This window comes from Orussus abietinus, unplaced genomic scaffold (assembly GCF_000612105.2).
Source record: "Orussus abietinus isolate OABI.00-Male unplaced genomic scaffold, Oabi_2.0 scaffold524, whole genome shotgun sequence".
In the NCBI taxonomy this organism is placed as follows: domain Eukaryota; kingdom Metazoa; phylum Arthropoda; class Insecta; order Hymenoptera; family Orussidae; genus Orussus; species Orussus abietinus.
In genome coordinates, this window is record NW_019394689.1 from 1 (window position 1) to 21,147 (window position 21,147).

At 36.4% G+C, this 21,147-nt stretch overlaps 5 protein-coding genes across 11 annotated transcripts; 2 read left to right on the plus strand and 3 right to left on the minus strand.

Annotated features, from left to right (window-relative positions):
* Positions 1–604: 604 nt before the first annotated feature.
* LOC105695683 (pancreatic triacylglycerol lipase-like) lies at positions 605–2,521 on the plus strand (the record flags this gene model as incomplete). Its single annotated transcript, XM_023432999.1, has 3 exons — positions 605–833; positions 1,256–1,415; positions 2,251–2,521. Coding segments are annotated over 3 exons (468 nt in total), but the record flags the coding sequence as incomplete, so codon positions are not given.
* On the minus strand, positions 1,273–8,777 carry LOC105695676 (ornithine decarboxylase 1). The gene is made up of 8 exons (XM_012417467.2): positions 8,516–8,777; positions 6,962–7,038; positions 6,004–6,176; positions 4,930–5,230; positions 3,548–3,787; positions 3,093–3,301; positions 2,498–2,589; positions 1,273–1,405 (listed from the first exon to the last, which is right to left on the minus strand). The coding sequence occupies exons 1-7, from the start codon at positions 8,712–8,714 to the stop codon at positions 2,511–2,513; spliced, it is 1,278 nt and encodes a 425-aa protein (XP_012272890.1). The 5' UTR covers positions 8,715–8,777; the 3' UTR covers positions 1,273–1,405; positions 2,498–2,510.
* A 3,212-nt stretch (positions 8,778–11,989) lies between these two features.
* LOC105695320 (partitioning defective 6 homolog gamma) lies at positions 11,990–15,186 on the minus strand. 2 transcript variants are annotated; one of them, XM_012416810.2, is made up of 6 exons: positions 14,801–15,186; positions 14,306–14,534; positions 14,113–14,240; positions 13,744–14,022; positions 13,344–13,632; positions 11,990–13,252 (listed from the first exon to the last, which is right to left on the minus strand). In XM_012416810.2, the coding sequence occupies exons 1-6, from the start codon at positions 14,855–14,857 to the stop codon at positions 13,245–13,247; spliced, it is 990 nt and encodes a 329-aa protein (XP_012272233.1). In that variant the 5' UTR covers positions 14,858–15,186; the 3' UTR covers positions 11,990–13,244. The 2 variants fall into 2 exon arrangements, with proteins under 2 accessions (XP_012272233.1, XP_012272224.1); XM_012416801.2 differs by having other exon boundaries at positions 11,990–13,632; positions 14,801–15,185.
* Positions 15,187–15,264: 78 nt separating this feature from the next.
* LOC105695331 (metaxin-1) lies at positions 15,265–18,092 on the plus strand. 5 transcript variants are annotated; one of them, XM_012416823.2, is made up of 6 exons: positions 15,265–15,453; positions 15,767–16,017; positions 16,145–16,307; positions 16,446–16,832; positions 16,947–17,007; positions 17,955–18,092. In XM_012416823.2, exons 1-6 carry the CDS (start codon positions 15,376–15,378, stop codon positions 17,969–17,971), a joined length of 957 nt encoding a protein of 318 aa, XP_012272246.1. In that variant the 5' UTR covers positions 15,265–15,375; the 3' UTR covers positions 17,972–18,092. The 5 variants fall into 5 exon arrangements, with proteins under 5 accessions (XP_012272246.1, XP_012272263.1, XP_012272272.1 ...); XM_012416840.2 differs by lacking the exon at positions 17,955–18,092 and adding an exon at positions 17,522–17,948; XM_012416849.2 differs by lacking the exon at positions 17,955–18,092 and having other exon boundaries at positions 15,266–15,453; positions 16,926–17,009.
* Positions 18,093–18,263: 171 nt separating this feature from the next.
* LOC105695309 (vacuolar protein sorting-associated protein 45) lies at positions 18,264–21,135 on the minus strand. 2 transcript variants are annotated; one of them, XM_023433011.1, is made up of 8 exons: positions 20,855–21,135; positions 20,710–20,764; positions 20,415–20,613; positions 19,704–20,233; positions 19,352–19,624; positions 18,981–19,145; positions 18,682–18,911; positions 18,264–18,571 (listed from the first exon to the last, which is right to left on the minus strand). In XM_023433011.1, exons 1-8 carry the CDS (start codon positions 20,863–20,865, stop codon positions 18,373–18,375), a joined length of 1,662 nt encoding a protein of 553 aa, XP_023288779.1. In that variant the 5' UTR covers positions 20,866–21,135; the 3' UTR covers positions 18,264–18,372. The 2 variants fall into 2 exon arrangements, with proteins under 2 accessions (XP_023288779.1, XP_012272196.1); XM_012416773.2 differs by having other exon boundaries at positions 20,710–21,135.
* Positions 21,136–21,147: the final 12 nt, after the last annotated feature.

The window sequence follows — 21,147 nt, forward strand, 5'->3', positions numbered from 1 at the left end:
TATTTACTTGATAGTTATAAACTATTACACCCAGTTTCATATCATTCTACCCTTTCATATCAGCTCAATGAAACGATATAACCAAACCAATTTGACGAGAAGTTTCATACACATTTTGACGTTTTGTACATATAGAATGACCCTTTCATATCAGCTCAATGAAACGATATAACCAAACTGATTTGGCGAAAAGTTTCATACATATTTTGACGTTTTGTACATAAAGAATGACCCTTTCATATAAGCTTAATGAAACGATTTAACCAAAACACTTTGGAGAAAAGTTTCATACATCTTTTGACGTTTCGTTCATATATAATGGCCCTTTCATATCAACTCAATGAAATGATATAACCAAACTGATTTGGCGAAAAGTTTCATACATATATTGACGTTTTGTATATATATAGAATGACCCTTTCATATCAGTTAAATGAAACTATTTAACTAAAACACTTTAGTTGACTGAAAAAAACTAGTTTGGCCAAGTGAACTGAAATGCGATTCGCTCAATCGGAACGTTTACTGAAATTAACCAAATGCAGCCAATCGGACGATTTTGTTGGATGAACCAAATTTTTGTCCGCATGTACAATAAATCCAATTATATTTTGCATCTTTCTCTTCAGGGCTGGACCCTGCATATCCAGGATTCTATCAACTAGATGCAGAACATCTCGAGAGAAACGATGCAAGATTCGTCGACGTCATCCACACCGATGGTGGAGTTTATGGGGTCTTACAGTCAACAGGAACTGCAGACTTTTTTGCAAATGGAGGAAAAAGGCCCCAACCAGGATGCGCTCTGATAGGAATTCCACTGAGCCCAATATGTAACGAAACCATTTTTCCTATACTTTCTATCTCGATTGATTTCAATTTCCCGATTTTCTGAAGCTTTGTAATTTTTTTCTATTTTTTTCGAGGCCCTCATCAAGATGTGCTCTGATAGAAATTCCACTGAACCCAATATTTAATGAAATCATTTTTCATATACCTTTTATCTCGATCGATTTCAATTTCCCGATTTTCTAAAGCTTCCTGGCCACTCCAGGAGTCCTTTGTAATTTTTTTTCTATTTTTTTCGAGGCCCTCATCAAGATATGCTCTGATAGAAACTCCACTGAACCCAATGTGTAATGAAATCATTTTTCATATACCTTTTATCTCAATCGATTTCAATTTCTAGAGTTTCTGAAGCTTCCCGACCACTCCAGGAGTCCTTTGTAATTTTTCCTTATTTTTTCGAGAGCAGCTTTGTGCAGTCATTGGAGATCTTGGAGGTTATACTCCGAGACCGTAAAGAACTCCCGTGCCTTCCTGGCAGAAGAATGCTCCTCCTATGCCATTTTTGCCTTAGGCTTGTGTCGGAACAACAAACACGTTTATTTCGGCTATTCGTCACCTACGAACATGTACGTATAAAAGTTACAAACGGGCCGGTAATTAATTTTGTTAAAAACGTTTAGTGGGTTCATAGAGAAAGCACTCTTTTTTTTCTTTCAAGGAAATCATTTCTTTTAATGGAGTTAAGGTGAAGTGAAACCCCTCTCAAATCTGTCGACTCGAATTACACACTTTTTTTCAAGGGTATTGAATCGAACTGTCCGAATCTTTGAATGTCATGACATTTTCAAAATTTCGATTTTTGACAACAAAAATGTTTAACTTAGCCCAGACGAGAAACAAAATGGCGTCGAGCTCGCGTATTTCGATCGATATACAATTCTTGAAGGCTCTAATATGAGGAACGAAAGTGCCAGGAGAATTGTACGATAATTAAAAACAATCAGGTAATCGAGAAACTGGAATTTTAACGGGATAAAGGCAAAAACAGTGTCTTATACGCTTCTATGCTAAAACGAAGGTAATACGAGGTCTTGGAGAGAAAATGTAGTTGAAACTAAAATCACAGATGGCGCAGGGTGGCCCTCTGCAGTGAATTACGGCATCGAAAACCATGAATTCAGAGGATTTCTGGAGTTTAACTTGGATTTCTTTATAATTATTGTAGGAAAACAATATATGGATCATGCAATTTAGTACAATACCCAATATAATTCGTCACAGCTGTCGATATAAAAACGAACTTCGGCAACGTAGGTATTTAAAAAAAAACCTTTTTACCGACGTCGACCAAATTTATGGACGCGTTTCACTTCACCTTAAGAAATTGGACTTTTATATGAAAGGCTTAATTATGGAATTTTTCGAAATTTATGTGGGATCATTTTTATCGATACGTTTCAGATCTGGCAAATTCTATTTCGACACGTATGCAGAACCTCCATTTAAACAAAGAATGCTGACAACATTGGATTGGCCATAAGTGAATATTCTGGATGGAATTATTATCTCCCAGTATTAAAACAGAATCAAGAATAGACAGATATATTGTTGCACGAGTATGCACGTGGGCGGAGTAGTCACTGATAACAAATTCTTAAGCTAGTACAATATGTAATTAATTGTTTAAAGAAAGGATGATCATGTGTACCTTAACTAAAGTATTAGCAGCACCCATTTTGAGTAACCATTGTTGTGGTTCCCATTTTTCCCAATTGCTTCAGGTCGTTGCAAAGAGACTCCCTGTAAAACCAGAAAATTCATTAACAAATACATTCGCAACACTCATGAAGATTTAATGTACACCAATTTGTACGAAAAAAAAAAAAAAAGAAAAAACACGTGTGGTTTATTTCAGTACTCGAGAATATTTTCCGTCTTTCAAAAACTAATAACTGAACAATTTAGTCCTGTTAAGGTATGAAAGGCGCTGAGAGGTTTAATTAAGGTCGATTAATAAAATTTCATCTATACCCTTTTTGGTGGTAACGTCGTTTTGAACTATTTTTTAACTATAACAAATAGTTAAATAATAGTTCATTTAACTACATTTTTCTTTCAGTGCATGCTTTGAAACAGGCGTTTCAAGTAGTGTTAATTTTACTATAAAAAGTATCCGAGTCCTTTTATAACTATAACAAATAGTTAAAAAATAGTTAATTTAACTGGATCTTTCTCTCAGTGCATGCTTTAAAACAGGCGTTTCAAGTAGAGTTCGTAAACTAGGAATTTTATTATTTACTGACCAATCGCTCCTCCTAATAACTGGATAAACAAGAGGTGTCTTAAAGCCATTGAAATTTGATGATAAGGAGACTCCATAAGCTCCCATATCAAACCACACAAGCCGGTCGCCGATTTCAAGTTCTGGCAAATTAGCTTCTTTGGCAATACAGTCGAAAGAGTCACAAGTTGGTCCCCAGAGAGTCGAAGGAAATGTTTCTCCCGATGGTGTCTGTACAAAAGAGAGACACTATCACATATATAAACCCAAACAAAAAAAGCGATAATTAATGAAAAAGATTTTTAATAAGTCGTCGCAGGAAATGTATTTGTCTCGAAACTCTGTCGATATGTCGAGAGACACTATCGCATATATAAACCCAAACAAAAAAAGTGATAATTAATGAAAAAGATTTTTAATAAGTCGTCGCAGGGAATGTATTTGTCTCGAAACTCTATCGAGTTTCTAATCACTAACCCGGTTTGAGAGGACGGGCAATCTGCATTTAAGATTTAGCAGTTCCTCGATGAAAGAGCCGTAAGTCCCATCGGTCATGTAATACATCAGTTTTTTTCTGCCATCTTCGATAATTATCTTTTTGCTGTGTACAAGAGAGGCCAAAGTAGAGGCAGACGTCACATAATACCTTCCAGGCTCGCTAATCACATCGATGGAAGGATCGACGTCCTTCAATGCGTCATTAATGCTGTCAGCGTACTGAAAAAAAATGCTAGCTTCATTCTTATCATTTTTATCATTTTTTTTTTATACGCGAAAAGAATCACAGATATAGGGGAAGAGTATCTGTACAAGGAAAGTGTCATGAAACCTATGTACTTCCAAGTCGTCCCTTTTCTTATCTGCGCTAGACTACTTTGTAGTATTGTGTATCTTCTTCATTATCTTTATCGTCATTTTTATTCAATTCTGTCACGATAATACTTCAGAAGTGAGGTTGCAATTACCTCGTTCGCTCTATCTAGATTCGAATATTAAGGTGAAGTGAAACATGTCGAGGAACTTGATCGACGTCGATAAAGAAGATTTTTCTAAATGCTTACGTTGCCGACGTTGGTTTTTATATCGACAGCTGGGTCGAATTATATTGGGTATTGTACCAAATGGCATACTCCACCTGTCGTTTTCGTACAATAATTATAAAGAAATCCAAGTTAAACTGAAGAAATCCCCTGGATTCATGCTTTCTGAGGCCCTACTTGACTGCAGAGGGACCCCCTGCGCCATCTGTGATTTCCAGGTCAATTAAATTTTCACTCCGAGACCTCGTATTCCCATCGTTTTGGCATAGAAGCGCATACAACACTTTTTTTGCCTTTATCCCGTTCAAATCCGAGTTTATCGATTACCAGAGGGTTCTAAATTGTCGTAAAATTGTCCTGACCATTTCGATTCTCATATCAGAGCCTTCGATAATTGTATATAGATCGAAATATGAGAGCTCGACGCCATTTTGGTTCTTCTCTGGGCTGAGTTAAAAAATTTTTTTGAAAAATCCAAATTTTGAATGTGTCAGGACAATTCTTAGATGATCATGTGTCAAAGTTTCGGACAGTTTGGTCTAATACCCTTAAAAAAAAGTGTTGTATTCGAATCGACTGATTTGAAGGGGGTTTCACTTCACTTTAAAGTCTGTGAAGGGACGAAGTTGTGATAAACAAAAAAATGCCAGTGGTTTATATACTTGGCATTGTGATACCATTCTAGTACTCTCTACATGTAGAGGCATAAAGTGGAATCTAAATAGTTACTTTCTTTTCCTCTAAATTTGCCAACCACTCTACTTGGTCCTTTACACGTTGTTTCTCTTTTTTCCTTTTGTTTATAGGAGCTGCATTTACCTCGTCAATTTCCACTCCAGTTTCTCCGGGAATTCCCCCGCCAATGTCGATAAGTCTCACGTCTTTGCAGCCAATTGCTTTGGCGGCTTCGATCAGACTTTTGCAGATTCGGATCCCCCTGTGATAAGCTATCATCTCCCCGCAGGGGCTTCCGACGTGAAAGCTGAATCCATGAAGTCTTAATCCTAGATCTTTCGTCATCTGTATCATATGAATCGCTTCTCGATCAGGATCGCAGCCGAATTTTAATCCCAGCAGTGCATCCGAATTTGCAGCGTCGCATCGTATACGAATAACGATTCTGCATAAAATAAAAAATATCAGACAGGCAATAAAAGTGTCTTAATAACATTTTATATGTTTATATGTATGTCGTATAGGAGTTCTGCATAAAATAAAAAATATCAGTCAGGCATTAAAAGTGTCTTAAAGTAATAGAACTAAATTATTTTAATTATTTACAACAAATTCTGCGGCCATGATCCGGACGTTACATGGTTAAAAAAAAGAAAATAATGTCATTTTCTAACGTTTTATATGTTTATATATATGTCGTATACGAATAACGATTCTGTATAAAATAAAAAATATCAGGCAGGCAATAAAAGTGTCTTAATAACATTTTATACGTTTATATGTATGTCGTATAGGAATTCTGCATAAAATAAAAAATATCAGTCAGGCAATAAAAATGTCTTAAAGTAATAGAACTAAATTATTTTAATTATTTACAACAAATTCTGCGACCATGATCCGGACCTTACATAGATAAAAAAAAGAAAATAATGTGATTTTCTAACGTTTTAAATGTTTCTACCTCTATATACATATACATACATACATAATAAAGATAATAATGAATAATATAAAGGAACAAAAAATATCAATATTTCCTAGACAAGCACTCTTTCCGAAGCGTTTCATCTTTGGAGACTGATAACGCGATTTCCTGCCTTGGGTGATCCTTGCAGATCCCTATCTTATCGACTTTGTTTTAATCCTCGTGTCTATTTTCTGATCGATCGCTGTTTTCTCCACGCGATCGATCCCCGTAACAGATTACGATCCACTTACTTCGCTTCCGGAAAAAGATCCTTAATCTTCAACAGCTCCGATTCGCAATCTACGGTCATCTTATCAACTCCCACCTTTCTCGCGAATTTAATGTGCGAGGGGAGTTTCGTCGGGTTGGCGAAGATGATCCGCTCCCCGGGAACCCCGAATTGCATAACTTGTCTGATTTCATCCTGGAAGAGATTGAAAACATGTTTCACTTTTTTTTTTTTCCTAACTGGGTGTCGCAAATCATTTCATACTTTAAAACGTGTATATGAAGACCCTAAGGTAGGTCCTGAAAGTCGGGAAATTTCATTTTTTATAAACAATTTTCAAAATACCTATAAACAAATTTGAAAATAATTGAAATTTCATGAGTTTCAGGACCTTCCTTATAGTCTCCCTATTCACGTTGTAAAGTTTCAAACTATTCGGTAAATCGAGGTGGGAGAAAAGTTTTATAAACAAAACCTCTTCGATGCCACTTTCACATCACCTTAAGGGGATGTGAAAGTGGCATCCGAAAGCTCGATCGTTCATAAAACTTTTCTCCGAACTGGGTGTCGCAAATCATTTCATACTTTAATACGTGAATATGAAGACCATAAGGTAGGTCCCGAAACTCGCGAAATTTCATTTTTTACAAACTATTTCTAAAGTATCTATAAACAAATTTTAAAAGAATTTAAATTTCATGAGTTTCAGGACCTTTCTTATAGTCTCCCTATTCACGTTGTAAAGTTTTAAACTATTCGGTAAATCGAGGTGGGAGAAAAGTTTTATAAACAAAACCTCTTCGATGCCACTTTCACATCACCTTAATATGTTATGCTACAAGAGAATCATTTTCTTTACGATTCGATTTAACGATGTCTTTTTATTAACAAGGAAAATTGGATTGACTTACGAGATGATGTTTTAAAATATTTAGGTTTTTCTTATTATAAAGCATAATTATTAACGAGGAAATCATTACCTGAGAGGCGCAATCGAATCCTGCATTTAGAGCTGCTAAAACTTTAATCGCCGTCGGATTTGGGTTGCATTTCACGGCTGCAAAATAAAAAACAAATTGTATGTACTTATAAGAAGTACCTATTTTTACACCACGCCAGAGCTCTTTTTCAAAGGAAGATCTTATCAGGGACAAAAATAGAGAGCAGATAATGGTCGGTATATGACACTCCTACAATTAGATAATGAAGTGGATGATAAACTCCAAAACAAGTAACATTAATTTCGAAATCCGACAATGATTAAGTCAATAAACCGATCCATTTGCGGGATACTTTTTATAGATGATATTATACAAGAAAAATAATATCTACAATTTTATGCGGCATTTTTATGTGTACACACAAAGTGTATGCGTAATTATGTGCATTATTTATGAATGATATTATACAATGATTTTATATTCGAAAAATAATACCGGCGGGTTTATGCGTGATTATATGCAACATTGTTTATAGATAATACTATACAAAAATGTTATACACGGAAAATAATACCTGCGGTTTTATGCGGCATTGTTATGTGTACACACAAAGTGTATGCGTAATTATGTGCAATATTATTTATGAATATCATACAACGATTGTATATTCGAAAAATAATACCTGCAGTTTTATGCGGTATTTAAATGTGTACACACCAAGTGTATGCGTGATTATATGCAACATTGTTTATAGATGATACTATACAACAATTTTATACACGAAAAATAATACCTGCGGTTTTATGCGGCATTTTTATGTGTACACACAAAGTGTATGCGTGATTATGTGCAACATTGTTTATAGATGATACTATACAACAATTTATACACGAAAAATAATACCTCCGGTTTTATGCGGCATTTTTATGTGTACACACAAAGTGTATGCGTAATTATGCGCAATATTATTTATGAATGTTATCATACAACGATTTTATATTTGAAAAATAATACCTGCAGTTTTATGCGGTATTTAAATGTGTACACACAAAGTGTATGCGTAATTATGTGCAATATTATTTATGAATGATATGATACAACGATTTTATATTTGAAAAATAATACCTGCGGTTTTATGCGGCATTTTTGTGTGTACACGTAATTATGCGCAATATTATTTATGGATGATAGTACACAACAATTTTATACCCGAAAAATAATACCTGCGATTTTATGCGGAAATTTAAAAGGAATTGAAATTACACGAGTTTCAGGACCTTCCTAATAGTCTCCCTATTCACGTTGTAAAGTTTCGAACTATTCGGTAAACCGAGTTGGGAAAAAAGTTTAATAAACAAAACCCCTTCGACGCCACTTTCACATCACCTTAAGGGTTCGGAGAAGAAGACAATTCGATGGGTAGGAAGTACGGTCAGCGACTAGAAAAGGCTTTTCCGAAGAATCTTTTTGCGGATAATAAATTCCCTTCAGCATATTGCTTCGCCGAAAACTCTTCTCAAAGTAACATTCTATGAACCTCTGTGCTATGTACAATATTTCTGCCGTCCGGGATGATAAGGATTTAGCGATTACCAAAATGCGGAGCAACTCTGGGCATTTTCGAGATCCAATTTCTATGCCGTGTGACGACATCGCCAATGTCGAAAATATGAAAAGGGTCCTCCGATTGTTCCGCCTCGGCGATGCTCTCCACAATCTCCAGGGTGTCCATAGAGTCATCGAAGATCCTGATCTCGTCGAAGTTGCACTGAGACGTCATGCCGGGTGTCATTGCACGATCTCAAGAAAGACTATACACGAAGAGCACGACTCGGTGTTCAATGGAATAAGTAGCACGTATAAGTAGTAGGCCCGATAAGCCTAGCTCTTTTTATTTCCCGTATTGGCTCTGTCTAACCACGTGTGTATGTGCGCATCCTGATAAGGACAGTTGTCTTCGAATAATCCTCGTGTTATCTAATGCACTTCAGCGCGTCACAACTTTGCCATCTCTCCTTATTAATGATATCCTTGTCCATAAAGAGAGGGTGTCGGGAATATTGTTCGTGACAATGCACGAATGTTCCTTCCTCCGACAATAGCTCGAGATAAGGACCGTTTCGGTGAAAGAATATCACTGCAAATGGAAATAAAATCATTTGCCATGTAATCATTCCCAGAATTAAATATTCTCTTTATAAATTCATTTATAACTGTATAATTCAATTTTCTACTCCTATGTATAATCATAATAAATGAAGAAGTCATTGCCAGGCGTGTATTACAAATGTGCAAATTGGTACTGAATATACTTATTGTTATTCAATCTCAATATATATCTTTTGCTCGAAATAAATACACATATGTATTTGGCTCGAAACTCTGCCAGGCTTCTAAAGTAATGCGCGGATATTTTGTTAACATTTTATCTGGGATAAGGATCTCATTAACTCAGGATTTTATTTTATTTCATTATTCAAGGACTTAAAGTTTCCTTCCACGTGTTTGGATTTTTTTTTTTATTTACAAACACTATCTTTCTATCATTTTGCCGCAAAGATCTCTTCAAGATAGTTGACGAACCAATAAATGCTGATATAGACAAGGTCGGTACTAACACATGTATTGTTTCCTTGAGACATGTTACGCCATGCACTTGTCCTCCCTTAATTGAAGTTAACGGTTAACTATATTTTTTTGTATCATTTACACGTTACTAAAGGGCTTAAAGTTTTCTTCCTCGTGTTTAGTTTCCTTCTTTTAATTAACAAAAATAATTTTTCAATAAGTTTGCCGCAAGGACCCCCTTAAAATAACTAGATATCCCCTTAAAAGTACCAATAAAGGCCGATATAGTCAATGTCGATACATGTATTGTTTCCTTGACACATGTTACGCCATGCACTCGTCCTCCCTTAATTGAAGTTAACGATTACCGAGTGTGTTTTGTCGCTAGGTTCCCCCGAGAGTCGCAAAACACCTTCTTTTCCGGTCCAAGGCGATACATTGCAGAAGAATTCCACTATGAGGGGAAATTCCCTAGCAGGTGAGCCGACGTTGCGATTAGATTCGATTTTTGATTCAATAGTCGCCTTCCACGCCCACTAGTGCGCGAGCGCGCACTTATCTCACGCATCCCGATACGCGCAGATGTGGACGCCATTTTGTTCGTGGGGGGTACTCGAATATTCTTCGAAAACTCCTTCTAGAACGGTTTCAAGAAACGCAGGAGCATGTTAGGTCGTTACTCATATCTCACTTTTGAATCTGGTAGGAAAACCTACGTGTATTATTATTTTCAACGCCAATAAACGATGGCGCTTATTATACTTCGCAAAAGTTTATAGACTGAGCAGATACGGACAGACCTATGCGTAATTTAATTAATTCAAATTAATGACACCAAAAACGCATAAAAGTGTCAAGAGCGTATATATACAGGTTCCATGTATTTCCCATTTTTCGGCAGAATATGAAACGCGCATTTATAACAAGCCATGACATTACATTAGAAACATCCATATCTTAACTAGAAACCCACTTAATATAATCATTCATATTCTAAATGTCCGCCAAGAAGTTGAACCATTTACTTTTGTCCAAATTGCACAAGACGCTTTCTTATAGTCGGTCCCGGTTCCAAAATGGCGGACGCCGCCGTACTTTCCAAAGAACGCGTAATAATTTCGTCCTCTACGCGGAACAATTGAATTCATTCCGTGCAAATCCTCCATAAGTCCGTTAAATTCCATTTAAAATTCCTCCAAATATGATACACGAGGGGAGGGGAGCATGAGATGCCAAATTTCGTTAAATACGAGGAAACTCGCAAAGGTGGCGGCCATGTTTGTTCTTCTTATCGCCGAGACCTCTCCCGGACTCTCGAGGAGTGTCACCGCGTATCTTCCTCCGTATTTCTCGTCGAGGATTTCCATCAAAGCACGATAGTCCGCAGGGGGGCAGATATCGCGATAAGTGGGAAAGATATTTCTAGAGCAGGTTGTTTTGGCAAACAAACAACATCGACATTGTTTGCCCTGGCCTCCTATCGGCGTGACGGCGAATCGCGCGACGGAAGTCAAAATTAAAATCCGCCAAACAAGTCTTCGACTTATCGGCCTCCCGCCTATTTTTCCCGATCTAAAAGTGAAGAATCAGACGTCTACGTACTTCGATAACGATCGATAAATAAACGTAGAGATGCACTCATACCCTGGTGACTTGTTCGGACTGTTCGGAGGTCGATTGGTGAAGTCTCGAGTGCCTCTTACGAAAGGAAATTAATCCCTTATCCGACTAACGAGGATTCTCTCATCTGAACTAACCTATAAACTTAAGGTGAAGTGAAACCCCCTTCAAATCAGTCGATTCGAATACAACACTTTTTTTTTAAGGTTATTGGACCAAACTGTCCGAAACTTTGACACATGATCATCTAAGAATTGTCCTGACACATTCAAAATTTGGATTTTTCAACAAAAGTTCTTACCTCAGCCCAGAGAAGAACCAAAATGGCGTCGAGCTCTCATATTTCGATCGATATACAATTATCGAAGGCTCTGATATGAGAAGCGAAAGGATCAGGACAATTTTACGACAATTTAGAACACTCTGGTAATCGATAAACTCGCATTTGAACGGAATAAAGGCAAAAAAAGTGTTGTATGCGCTTGTATGCCAAAACGATGGTAATACGAGGTCTCGGAATAAAAATTTAGTTGACCTGGAAATCACAGATGGCGCAGGGGGTTCTCTGCAGTCAACTATGACCTCAAAAACCATGAATCCAGGGGATTTCTTCAGTTTAACTTGGATTTCTTTATAATTATTGTACAAAAACAAAAGGTGGAGTATGCCATTTGGTGCAATACCCAATATAAATTGACTTAGCTGTTGACATAAAAACGAACGTCGGCAACGTACGCATTTAGAAAAATCATCTTTATCGACGTCGATCAAGTTCCTCGACGAGTTTCACCTCACCTTAAATGAATACATTGAAATATATTTACAAGGATAATCTACTATTTTACATGATGGAACACAGAACATATCATAATACTCAAATACGAATATACTTTTTTTTTTATTTCGATGCTTCTCTCCGGATACAAGATACAATAATAGTACACCTAAATCCCAAGGATGGTGCCTGAGCTATCGATTAGCTGGATCGATCCCTTGATGACTCTACCTAATTATTGTTGATACATCTAGATAAGTCTTTGCGTCAGTCTTAGTGACATGATTTATTTAACCGGATAAATAGGGTCCTACGGCAAGTATCTTTGATTTCAAATTTCATTACATTATTACTAGCCTATGTTTTCGCGTTATTTTATCGGTGAAAAAGTACAAATACCTTAAAAAAATTCGACATTTTTGGTCTTAAGGATGAACACTCTAAAGATGTTCTACTCACTAATCGCAGTATTTGGTTGAAAGAGTCGCTCTTGGAATACAATAGTTTCACACAGGAAACTCAAGACGTCTTAAGGTGATATGAAAGGCTTTCATATCACCTTAAAGGGTGACAATGTACAGGTAGTAAAATACAGATAAAAGTGTGAACTTTAAACGAGAAATGTTGATAAAACAATTAAGATGCACGCAGGACTAGTAAAGAATTGAATGTCTATATACTTAACGTTACAGTATATAAAATAATCATTATCACGAAAAGGCTTTACTGGCATTCCCTATCTTTTCTCACTTCTCCACATCTACCTTTAAAAATAAGAATTAAAAGCGTGCTTTTATCGACCGCGTTAATTCACTGTTAAACGTAAACTAATACCTACTTAAACGCTCATAAATGTTGTATAAAAAGAAAACTGGCACTATACATGAAAATATAATTCCTTTTAAAAATAAAGAGTCTATATAAAAATACGAAAATAGCGTGCTTTCAGACGACAGTGGAAAGATAAAGCGTTATGCTTATCAAACACCTCGTATTTGTTAACTGCAATTTTGCCGTTCATTAATATTAACCTTCGAACAGCGCAGTTGTATCAAAATATTCACATCATAATGCACGTATGTTACATGAGAAATTGCGTGCGTTACATTTACAAGAGAATTACTTAGTGACACGAAGAATACCAATTCTCTCGTAGCTGGTCATTTCTGTTTCTCTTTTCTTCAAGTTACTTCACCGCGGAAGATTACAATTGATCAGAATAGTATTACATTTACAGGAATTTTATCTTCGCAATGTGTTTAGCAAGTGTCCTAAGTGTAACGCTCTTTGTACTTGGCACTTAAAGGAAATGCTATTAAGTACGTACCTATAGTATCTAAATATTAAGTACTCCTGTGCTTAATCACCTACAGGAAAAATGCATCGAACAACTATACCATATTAAGCACCTTTATAAATGGAATCCTGCCGAACCTTTATATTAAAAGTGCAGCATACCTTGGTCATGCATAAAATGACTGCGACGATTTTCCATTTGGCATAGATGGGAAGTGTGCGAGTCCTTTGATGTACTGTTACGATGAGTGACACTAGTCAAATCGACAACATCATCAGCTTCATCGTCACTGCTTGTGCTGGCACTCTGCATAGATTGTTGACTGTACGATGATACTGGACTATTACATAACAATGAGCGTGTTTGACGAGACCGTAATGCACTTCGTTGATTTGCTGGTTTCACCGTTATTATTAAATTAGAGGCATTGGCAATCATCATATCAGTTACCTAAAAGCAGTATTTGTCTGTTATAAATTTTAACACACACATTGTTTAAAAGGAAAAAGAGTTATCAACTTATGTCATGTTCTTGCTGTCCAGTTAAGTAGACATTTTTACCTGATCCAGAGTTTTCCCTGCGACTTCTATACCATTAACTTCTAAAACTTCATCATTCACTGCGAGCAAGCCTGAACTTTCTGCCAAGCCTCCCGGAATAACTCGACTGATGAATACTGCTGGAATTTTCTCCAATCCCCCACCTGCTGAAATAGGTAAAACTCGAAAGCTCTCTCCTTCCTTTATATAGAATCCCAGCGGCTTATCCGAACCGTGTTTCATGAGTCGCACACGTCGGCAGGTTTCTGGTAAAATATCAACATCGATTATCGCAGAAACCTAAAAGAAATATGTAGGATAAATTCAACTTATCACTGATAATGTGATCAAAGGATATTTAATGACATCTTTCCTAATAATTCGACCAACCTGACGGAAGTTATGCGGTTGAGATATTTGAAGATTTTTTAATTTTCCAGGAGTTCCGTGTAAAATACTCGAAATAAGATTTCTTGATTTCATTGTATTGCAACCATTTACTTCTTCCACACTACGGGCTAAAATGGAAGAAACTATTACATCAGTCGTTATAAGAATTAAAAGAATAATTTACGTTAATTACCTGTACTGTGAATAAAAATTCTTAACAAAGACTTAGCCGTCATTTGCGCTCTGGCGAAATTGTTCTCATTATTAATAGGTAAGAGATCTCCGTTCATAGGGTCAGTATACCAAATGAGAAAGTTTGAATTGCTTCTTATATCGTGCTTCTCCGCAAGACAATTTCTAAATTCTTCATAACTGGCCGGCTCATTACGTTTCATAGAAAATCGTATGATATCTTCATGAAACTGAAAATAAAGTACATATGCAATTTCTTAAACACAAGGTTATTTAACCATTTGTGTCCCAAACAGTGTTATCATGCAGTTTAGATTTCATGTCGAAAAAACCCAGTACATTTGAACGGTATGGGCAACTGACAGTACTCTTAGAGCTATTGAAATTTTGTACTGGCTCTGAGTCTCATATAACTCGGTTTCACACAACGGCATTTTCTAGGAACGTATCTACCGTGTTATAGGAGGGTTACCTGTATATTAAACATTTAATTTACCTTCGTCTTTATCCTTATAAAGTCTGCGTCGGTATGATGCGACTTACTCTTAAACATGGTTCGTCGAATAGATCACAATGTGCGATATTACTGGTTGAAGTTAAAGCACTTGTTATTGCACATTGGTCTTTTATTGCTATCCCGTGCTGCTTGTATCCAACGCAGTAAACTGAATAATTTCCAGGTTACCAAATTTTGGCAAATGGTATATTTAAATCAGATATTAAGATGAATCGAGTAAACCGTAAACTTCGACTTGCGGTTAACCTCCAAATTCAAGTGGGATTAAAACGCAACGTAAATCGCACTTACGAGTAAAACTTCAGTAAAAGTCAGTACATTTTGAATAACAGACAAAACATACGTTTGTCTCGTCTCCCGTTTATTGTATTTCGATGCATTACAAAGAGGTGGCAGCACTTTTCCGAAAAAATGGGAGCGAGTTGATTCAGCGATCACGTGTCGATCGATTCCCTTTCGTTGCGAATCGCGAACCATGATTACAGTCGAAGGAGTAATTTGAAATTCCCAACTTCTGTTACTAGATCTTAAATAACGTTAGAAATTAAGAGAAAATGAGTCCTATGAGACTAGAGATATGGAGAGGCGATTGGGGATTGCCTTCTACGGACGTTAATTGTTTACGCGTGCTGGTACGTATAAGCCGGCAGAGGTTAGAATTTCCAATTTACTTATTTTTACAACCGACTTATAACTCGGATGAAGAAAGTCAAGCTGACCAGATCCAGATATATAAAAAAGACTGTAAATGAAATATTGCATTGCAAACAATTTTCTGATGACCTTTAATTAATCTGATGAATTTATGTGTTTTAATCAGTAGACCTTTTTATGTCAGTTTGGCCTTAGGTGTCTCTGTACCTCGAGGAATAATGTGATTTAATAAATATCCTACGTGTTCGTTATTTCTCTTAGCATTATTCTATATACCCTCATTTTTTTTAGGCATATGCCAAATTCTCCGAAGCTCCTTTAGAGGTTATGGCAACAAGTAATCCCTTCCGAGCCCCGAAAGGCCAGTTGCCCGTCTTAAGATGCGATGCGCAGACCTTAGCTACGCCAAAGGACATAACGGCATTCCTTAACGCAAGAAATTATACAACTGACTTTGGACTGAATTCAAAACAGTGTGCCGAAGTATTAGCATATGACACGATGCTGAAAGATAAGCTTTATCCAGCACTTCAGTTCATATGGTATTTCATATTTCTGCAATATTCCAACAAAAACAGTATATACGCCCAAAAATTAAATTACACATTGATAATTAAACATAGGAAGTCCGAATAAAACTAACGTAAGCATAATGCATATAATTTATAGGTGGGTTGATCAAAAGAATTGCACCGAAATAATAAGACCATGGTATGGCAAGGCTATTCCTTTTCCCTTAAGTTTGTATTATCCTGGGAAATTTGAAAGGCAAGCGAAAGCAATGGTGGAAGCACTTTATCCCCTTGAAGATATTAGTGGGATAGAAAACGAGGTAATAGCATTTTTTTACGTAAACAAATCCTGAAAAGAAATGTTTAGTATCAATAAAAATTATCCAAGTATTTTCATTATACCTAAAACATTAATTCTATACATTTCATTAAGTCTTAACGAGTACCCCAAATTGCAGGTATACTCCGAAGCTCAAAAGTGCTTAACATTGTTGTCCACGAGACTAGGAGAGTCCCATTATTTCTTTGGAAGTGCTCCTACTTCTCTCGACGCAATTATATATTCCTACTTGGCTCCGTTGCTCCAAGCGCCAGTGCCAAATGCTGCCCTTCAGAATCATCTGAAAGCCTGCGGAAATCTGACTCAATTTGTGACGAGGATTACTCAGAAATACTTTCCAGATGATTACACAAGGTACATGAAGCAAAAAGCAGAGGAGAACGCACAGAAACTAAGAAGGGACTCGGACAGTGAATTCCCTAACAAGAGAAGAAACCAATTTCTGGCAGGGCTCTGTGCTACTCTAGCGATGGTGAGCTACGCCTTGTCGACTGGCATCGTACAAGTAAGTTCGATCTGAATCCACTATCGTAGGCAATTCAAATGGTCCCGCTTGTTTCCTTGACATTGAAAAACCGTCAGACTTATATTTTAACAGATACATGCAGTCTATTTGTAGGTGCTAGTCTATTTAATAAGGCGCGGAAAGTTTATTAAACTACCTAAGAAAAAGAAGAGACGTGAGTATTTGCTATCGCCTAGTTTCTTAGACCGGTTCAGTAAGTTACGCTCTCTCTTTCAACTTGAGAGTGACATTATCCTTCACCTACGAATCCTTTATCCTAGTCCTTGTTCTCCTTCGAATATAAGACTAATGCTTTATGATGAAATCCTTTTATCAACAATTTATGACGTCAAGGTACACATAATTCAGGTCTTTTCTTTTAAAAGCGATGCTTAAGCCGAATTCGAAATCTAATTCTGACAGTGCAATGATGTCGAAATTGAATTTCAATTTCCATTATCAGAGTTATAAATTGCGATATTTCGTTTAATGTAGTACGATATGGTGCAACGAGACCATTGTCATTTTTATTTAGTTATTCCAGATCCTTGATTTTATTTTCAACAATGTCACCTGGATTTGCAAGGATCACTAGAGTAAAGGATTTGTGCAGACATGTAAAAACATTGTTTTATCTGTGGTATGTTATTGTTAATTGTCCTTATTTATACTCTGGTGATCCATTGCAGATCCCACGTAAGGTGAGATGTTGGATACGTGGTTCTCATAATGGGCAGACTGATGAACCGAGCATAAAACTGCTGTGGTCTTCCGATAAATTTGCATCGAACAAGGATCACTGGAATTTTTACGAATAGCTGGGCTAGTAGAGAAATGAACTAAACAATCTTTGATACAATTTCTTCTATTCTATCTTCAGAGTTTAAAATCCATCTTGATATTTTCTATATTTTGATATCTTTCTGAATAATTTTCATTTTTTGTATTTGTATGTACACACGGTTTTGTGATAAAATATATATTCACATCGTTGAAGACAGAATGGAGCAAAAATGTGCAATATAAGACTAATTTTTACACGTCAAAGTATTTTAACTAACTTTTGCATGCGAATGTATTCTATTGGTACGAAGACAGAGAAACCACATATGTTTGTTGAAGGTTCCAACAAAGGATGACAATAACGTGGACGCTATGCTGGAGTATAGTTTTGACGACCCAGAGACTGAGGAATGATTATTGCAATCTTCGCACAGGTTTTGTTACACCAGTTAATAATAAAACATTGATTAAAATCAACGACGCTCGGGGATTTATTCTTCACCTGGATTAATTTTCGAACATTCTAGATTTAATCCTTGACCAAATTGTTTAAGGCGTGAGCTTTTTAACTTCTTCCCTATCCACAATCGTGCTTTGTTTTAATTACAAAAGTAAACCTAACCTAAGAATAATCTAGTCTTTGTTATATTTTAATTATAATGTTTAATTATGAATGCAGTTTTTACAGTAAAAAATAAATATAAGCATATAATTACAGTGGTAACAAATGTAGATTCATGTTTTCTTACTTGATTGTTTATTTACGCCTTAGACTATGCTTTGTAATTAAACCAGTCGTAGCGGATTCGATCTCCTCCATGAAACTCTCAAAATTCTGAATTGTTGTACCGCCAAGAATGACCTTCGTTCCAGGATTCTGTTTGTTTAAGTTATGAACGGTCAGGCTTTCTTCATAGGTTGCGCCTCCAATTATGAAAACTATTATGTCTTGCGGTCTACACAGAAAATAAATTTTTGTTAGCGGTTTGTTACTAGATAACATGAATTTATATGCAAGACTTACTATAATCATAAAATTGAACATTATACAATTTGCATTTGTTACCTTCTTATAGCTCCTATGTTATCGACGTAAGGAAATGTTTGTGCATTCAATTTCCCTTTTAGCAGGTCCTCTAAGGTTTCGGCAAGCACAGGAGTATGTTGCGTGTAAATGTTATCCACCCCACTTAATCCTTTAAACAGTTTCTTTGTGATTTTGGCGACAGATTCTCTATCGAACAAATTATTTTGTCGCACATGGGCTCCGCTGTATTCTAACATGTTATAAATCAGCTGAAAAGTAGCAAAAAATTACATTAAACGTTCAATGAAACTAAGGAAAGTATGAAGGATTGAACAAACCTTTGTATACTTTTCGGAAACTCCACGTTTCTTCAACATGTCTAGAAGACCAGTTATGTCATTGTTTGCATGCTTCTCGTAATGTAATGCATACAACATGACAAGTCGTGTTGCATCGATATCTCTAACTTTTGAGTCAGAAATAAGTCTTTTAATCTTTTGTAACTGAAAGGACGAAGCAGAGATATCAAGAAACTCGGTAGAGTTTCAAGCAAAATACATTTAACCGAGAATCTTGTCAGTTTCGAGCCAAATACATTTAAGCACGAAATTCATAACGTCGTTACATAGAGAAGAACTTTATCTTAATCATAACGAAGAGAACTAGGATTAATAAGAGTCACCGAATGAAGTTCTGTAATACTAATTACCTGCGGAGAGTGTTCATTTTGACAACTGAGCTGTTGCTCCAATTCGGACACTGATAACAAGTTGTATTTCTCAACTAACGACGACAATTCACCAACTACGGTGACATGCTTCGAAACAGTACCAGAGAGTTTCTTGAAAAGAGGATAAGTTTCCACAAAATGCTTCATGTCACTTATGCTCTCGACTTTCTGATGTTTCTTGGCTCTTTGCTGAAAGTCCTCCATTAACTCCTTAATTGTTTGGCCAATTTCTCCAAAGTTCAGGTACAAGTTCTGCAGGAAACCAGTCTTTAGTTAGAGCGAATCTGGTCGATATACAGTGGATATATGCAAACAGTCAAATTTACTTTACACAAGCATAAAACTCGTCATGTGCTGCACTCAACACGACTTCCTTCAGTTCTTTCGAGATGCCTTTTATGTGCGACAAGTCTACTCTGTTATTACTTATACCTATTAATTCATGAACCATTGCTTGATAAGTCCATTGATTGAGTAACGGAGTGACAGGATCGTCTCTCCTGTCGAGAATTAGTAAAATTGTGTTCGACTCCTGACCAAAGTCAAACTGATTACTGCCTTTGTTTATGACCTCCCTCATTCGCTCTGCTAATTTTCTAGCCATCTCCGAGGTGCTTTGAAAACGTATGTATGGGCACTTCTTTAGCGATAACAGAACAGATTTGATACCCTCGACGGTTCTCTGCAAGTGCTCCGACTTCCATGATAATTTATGAGAGCATGCATTTATGCCAAACGAAAACAAGTGCGGGTCGATCGCCAAATAGTCTGCATAGAACTCTTGAACTTCTCGAACCACTTCTTGCTCGTCATTGTCAGCCAGTAGTTTAACATTTTCTGGTGTGATGCAATTACTAAAATCTTAAGACAACACATATTCTTTACTATTCCACGTTCTCTATGTGATATTATTCATAAAACAATTAAGTAATTCATATCTGTAGCACGAGTATATTATGCCAAAAAAAAAAAGAAATATTTCAAATTAAGGAAAGATAGAAAAAAAAGTGTCCTGTATATGTAAGAATTATGAAATACTTACAAATGTAATATGTTCCATATCTAGGATATCTAAGTTCGTTACAAAGTAAGTCAACGTTCTCCTTTGTTGGTCGTACAAACACGATGCACTTCAAATGCCTCAAACTTCCGCTGTGAACTGGCCTGTCGATTCTCTCGAATAAATAAACTTCCTTCGTAAGTATTTCCGAGTGACTGTAAATTACACTGACAATACTGGTCTACAATGAGAATATCCCATTATCAACGTCTAAACTTTAAATTCAATATTATTATTTACGTATTGTAGTATAACCTAGAAATCGAGAGTGCCTTACCGTTTGTTTATCCATTAAAAGAATTTTCATGCCCGGCCCACTTTCCTCCGTCATCCTAGCGACGTAAAGCTTTATTGCCATAACAACGTTCATCTTGACAGCGATCCTTTCAATTGATTATCTATTATTGCGTATATCTTTTTACCTGTTTGACATCTACGCTTCTGCCATTATATACATGACATATGTCACCTGAAGAGGTTAACTACATGTCCCTTATTTTCTACATTTGAAAGCGTGTATACGAGTGAGATAGCTAATTTGTGCGATGTTTTCCTTTCATATTTAATACGTTTACACCTTCTACCTTACGCCGGTTTTATAACTTCTTGTGTAAACGCCGTTTTACCGGTAACCGATATAAAACGATATTGATACCAGAGGGTCTATTACGTAAAGCAAATTGAGCGAAAATGTGAGAAATGAGTAGTTCACGGA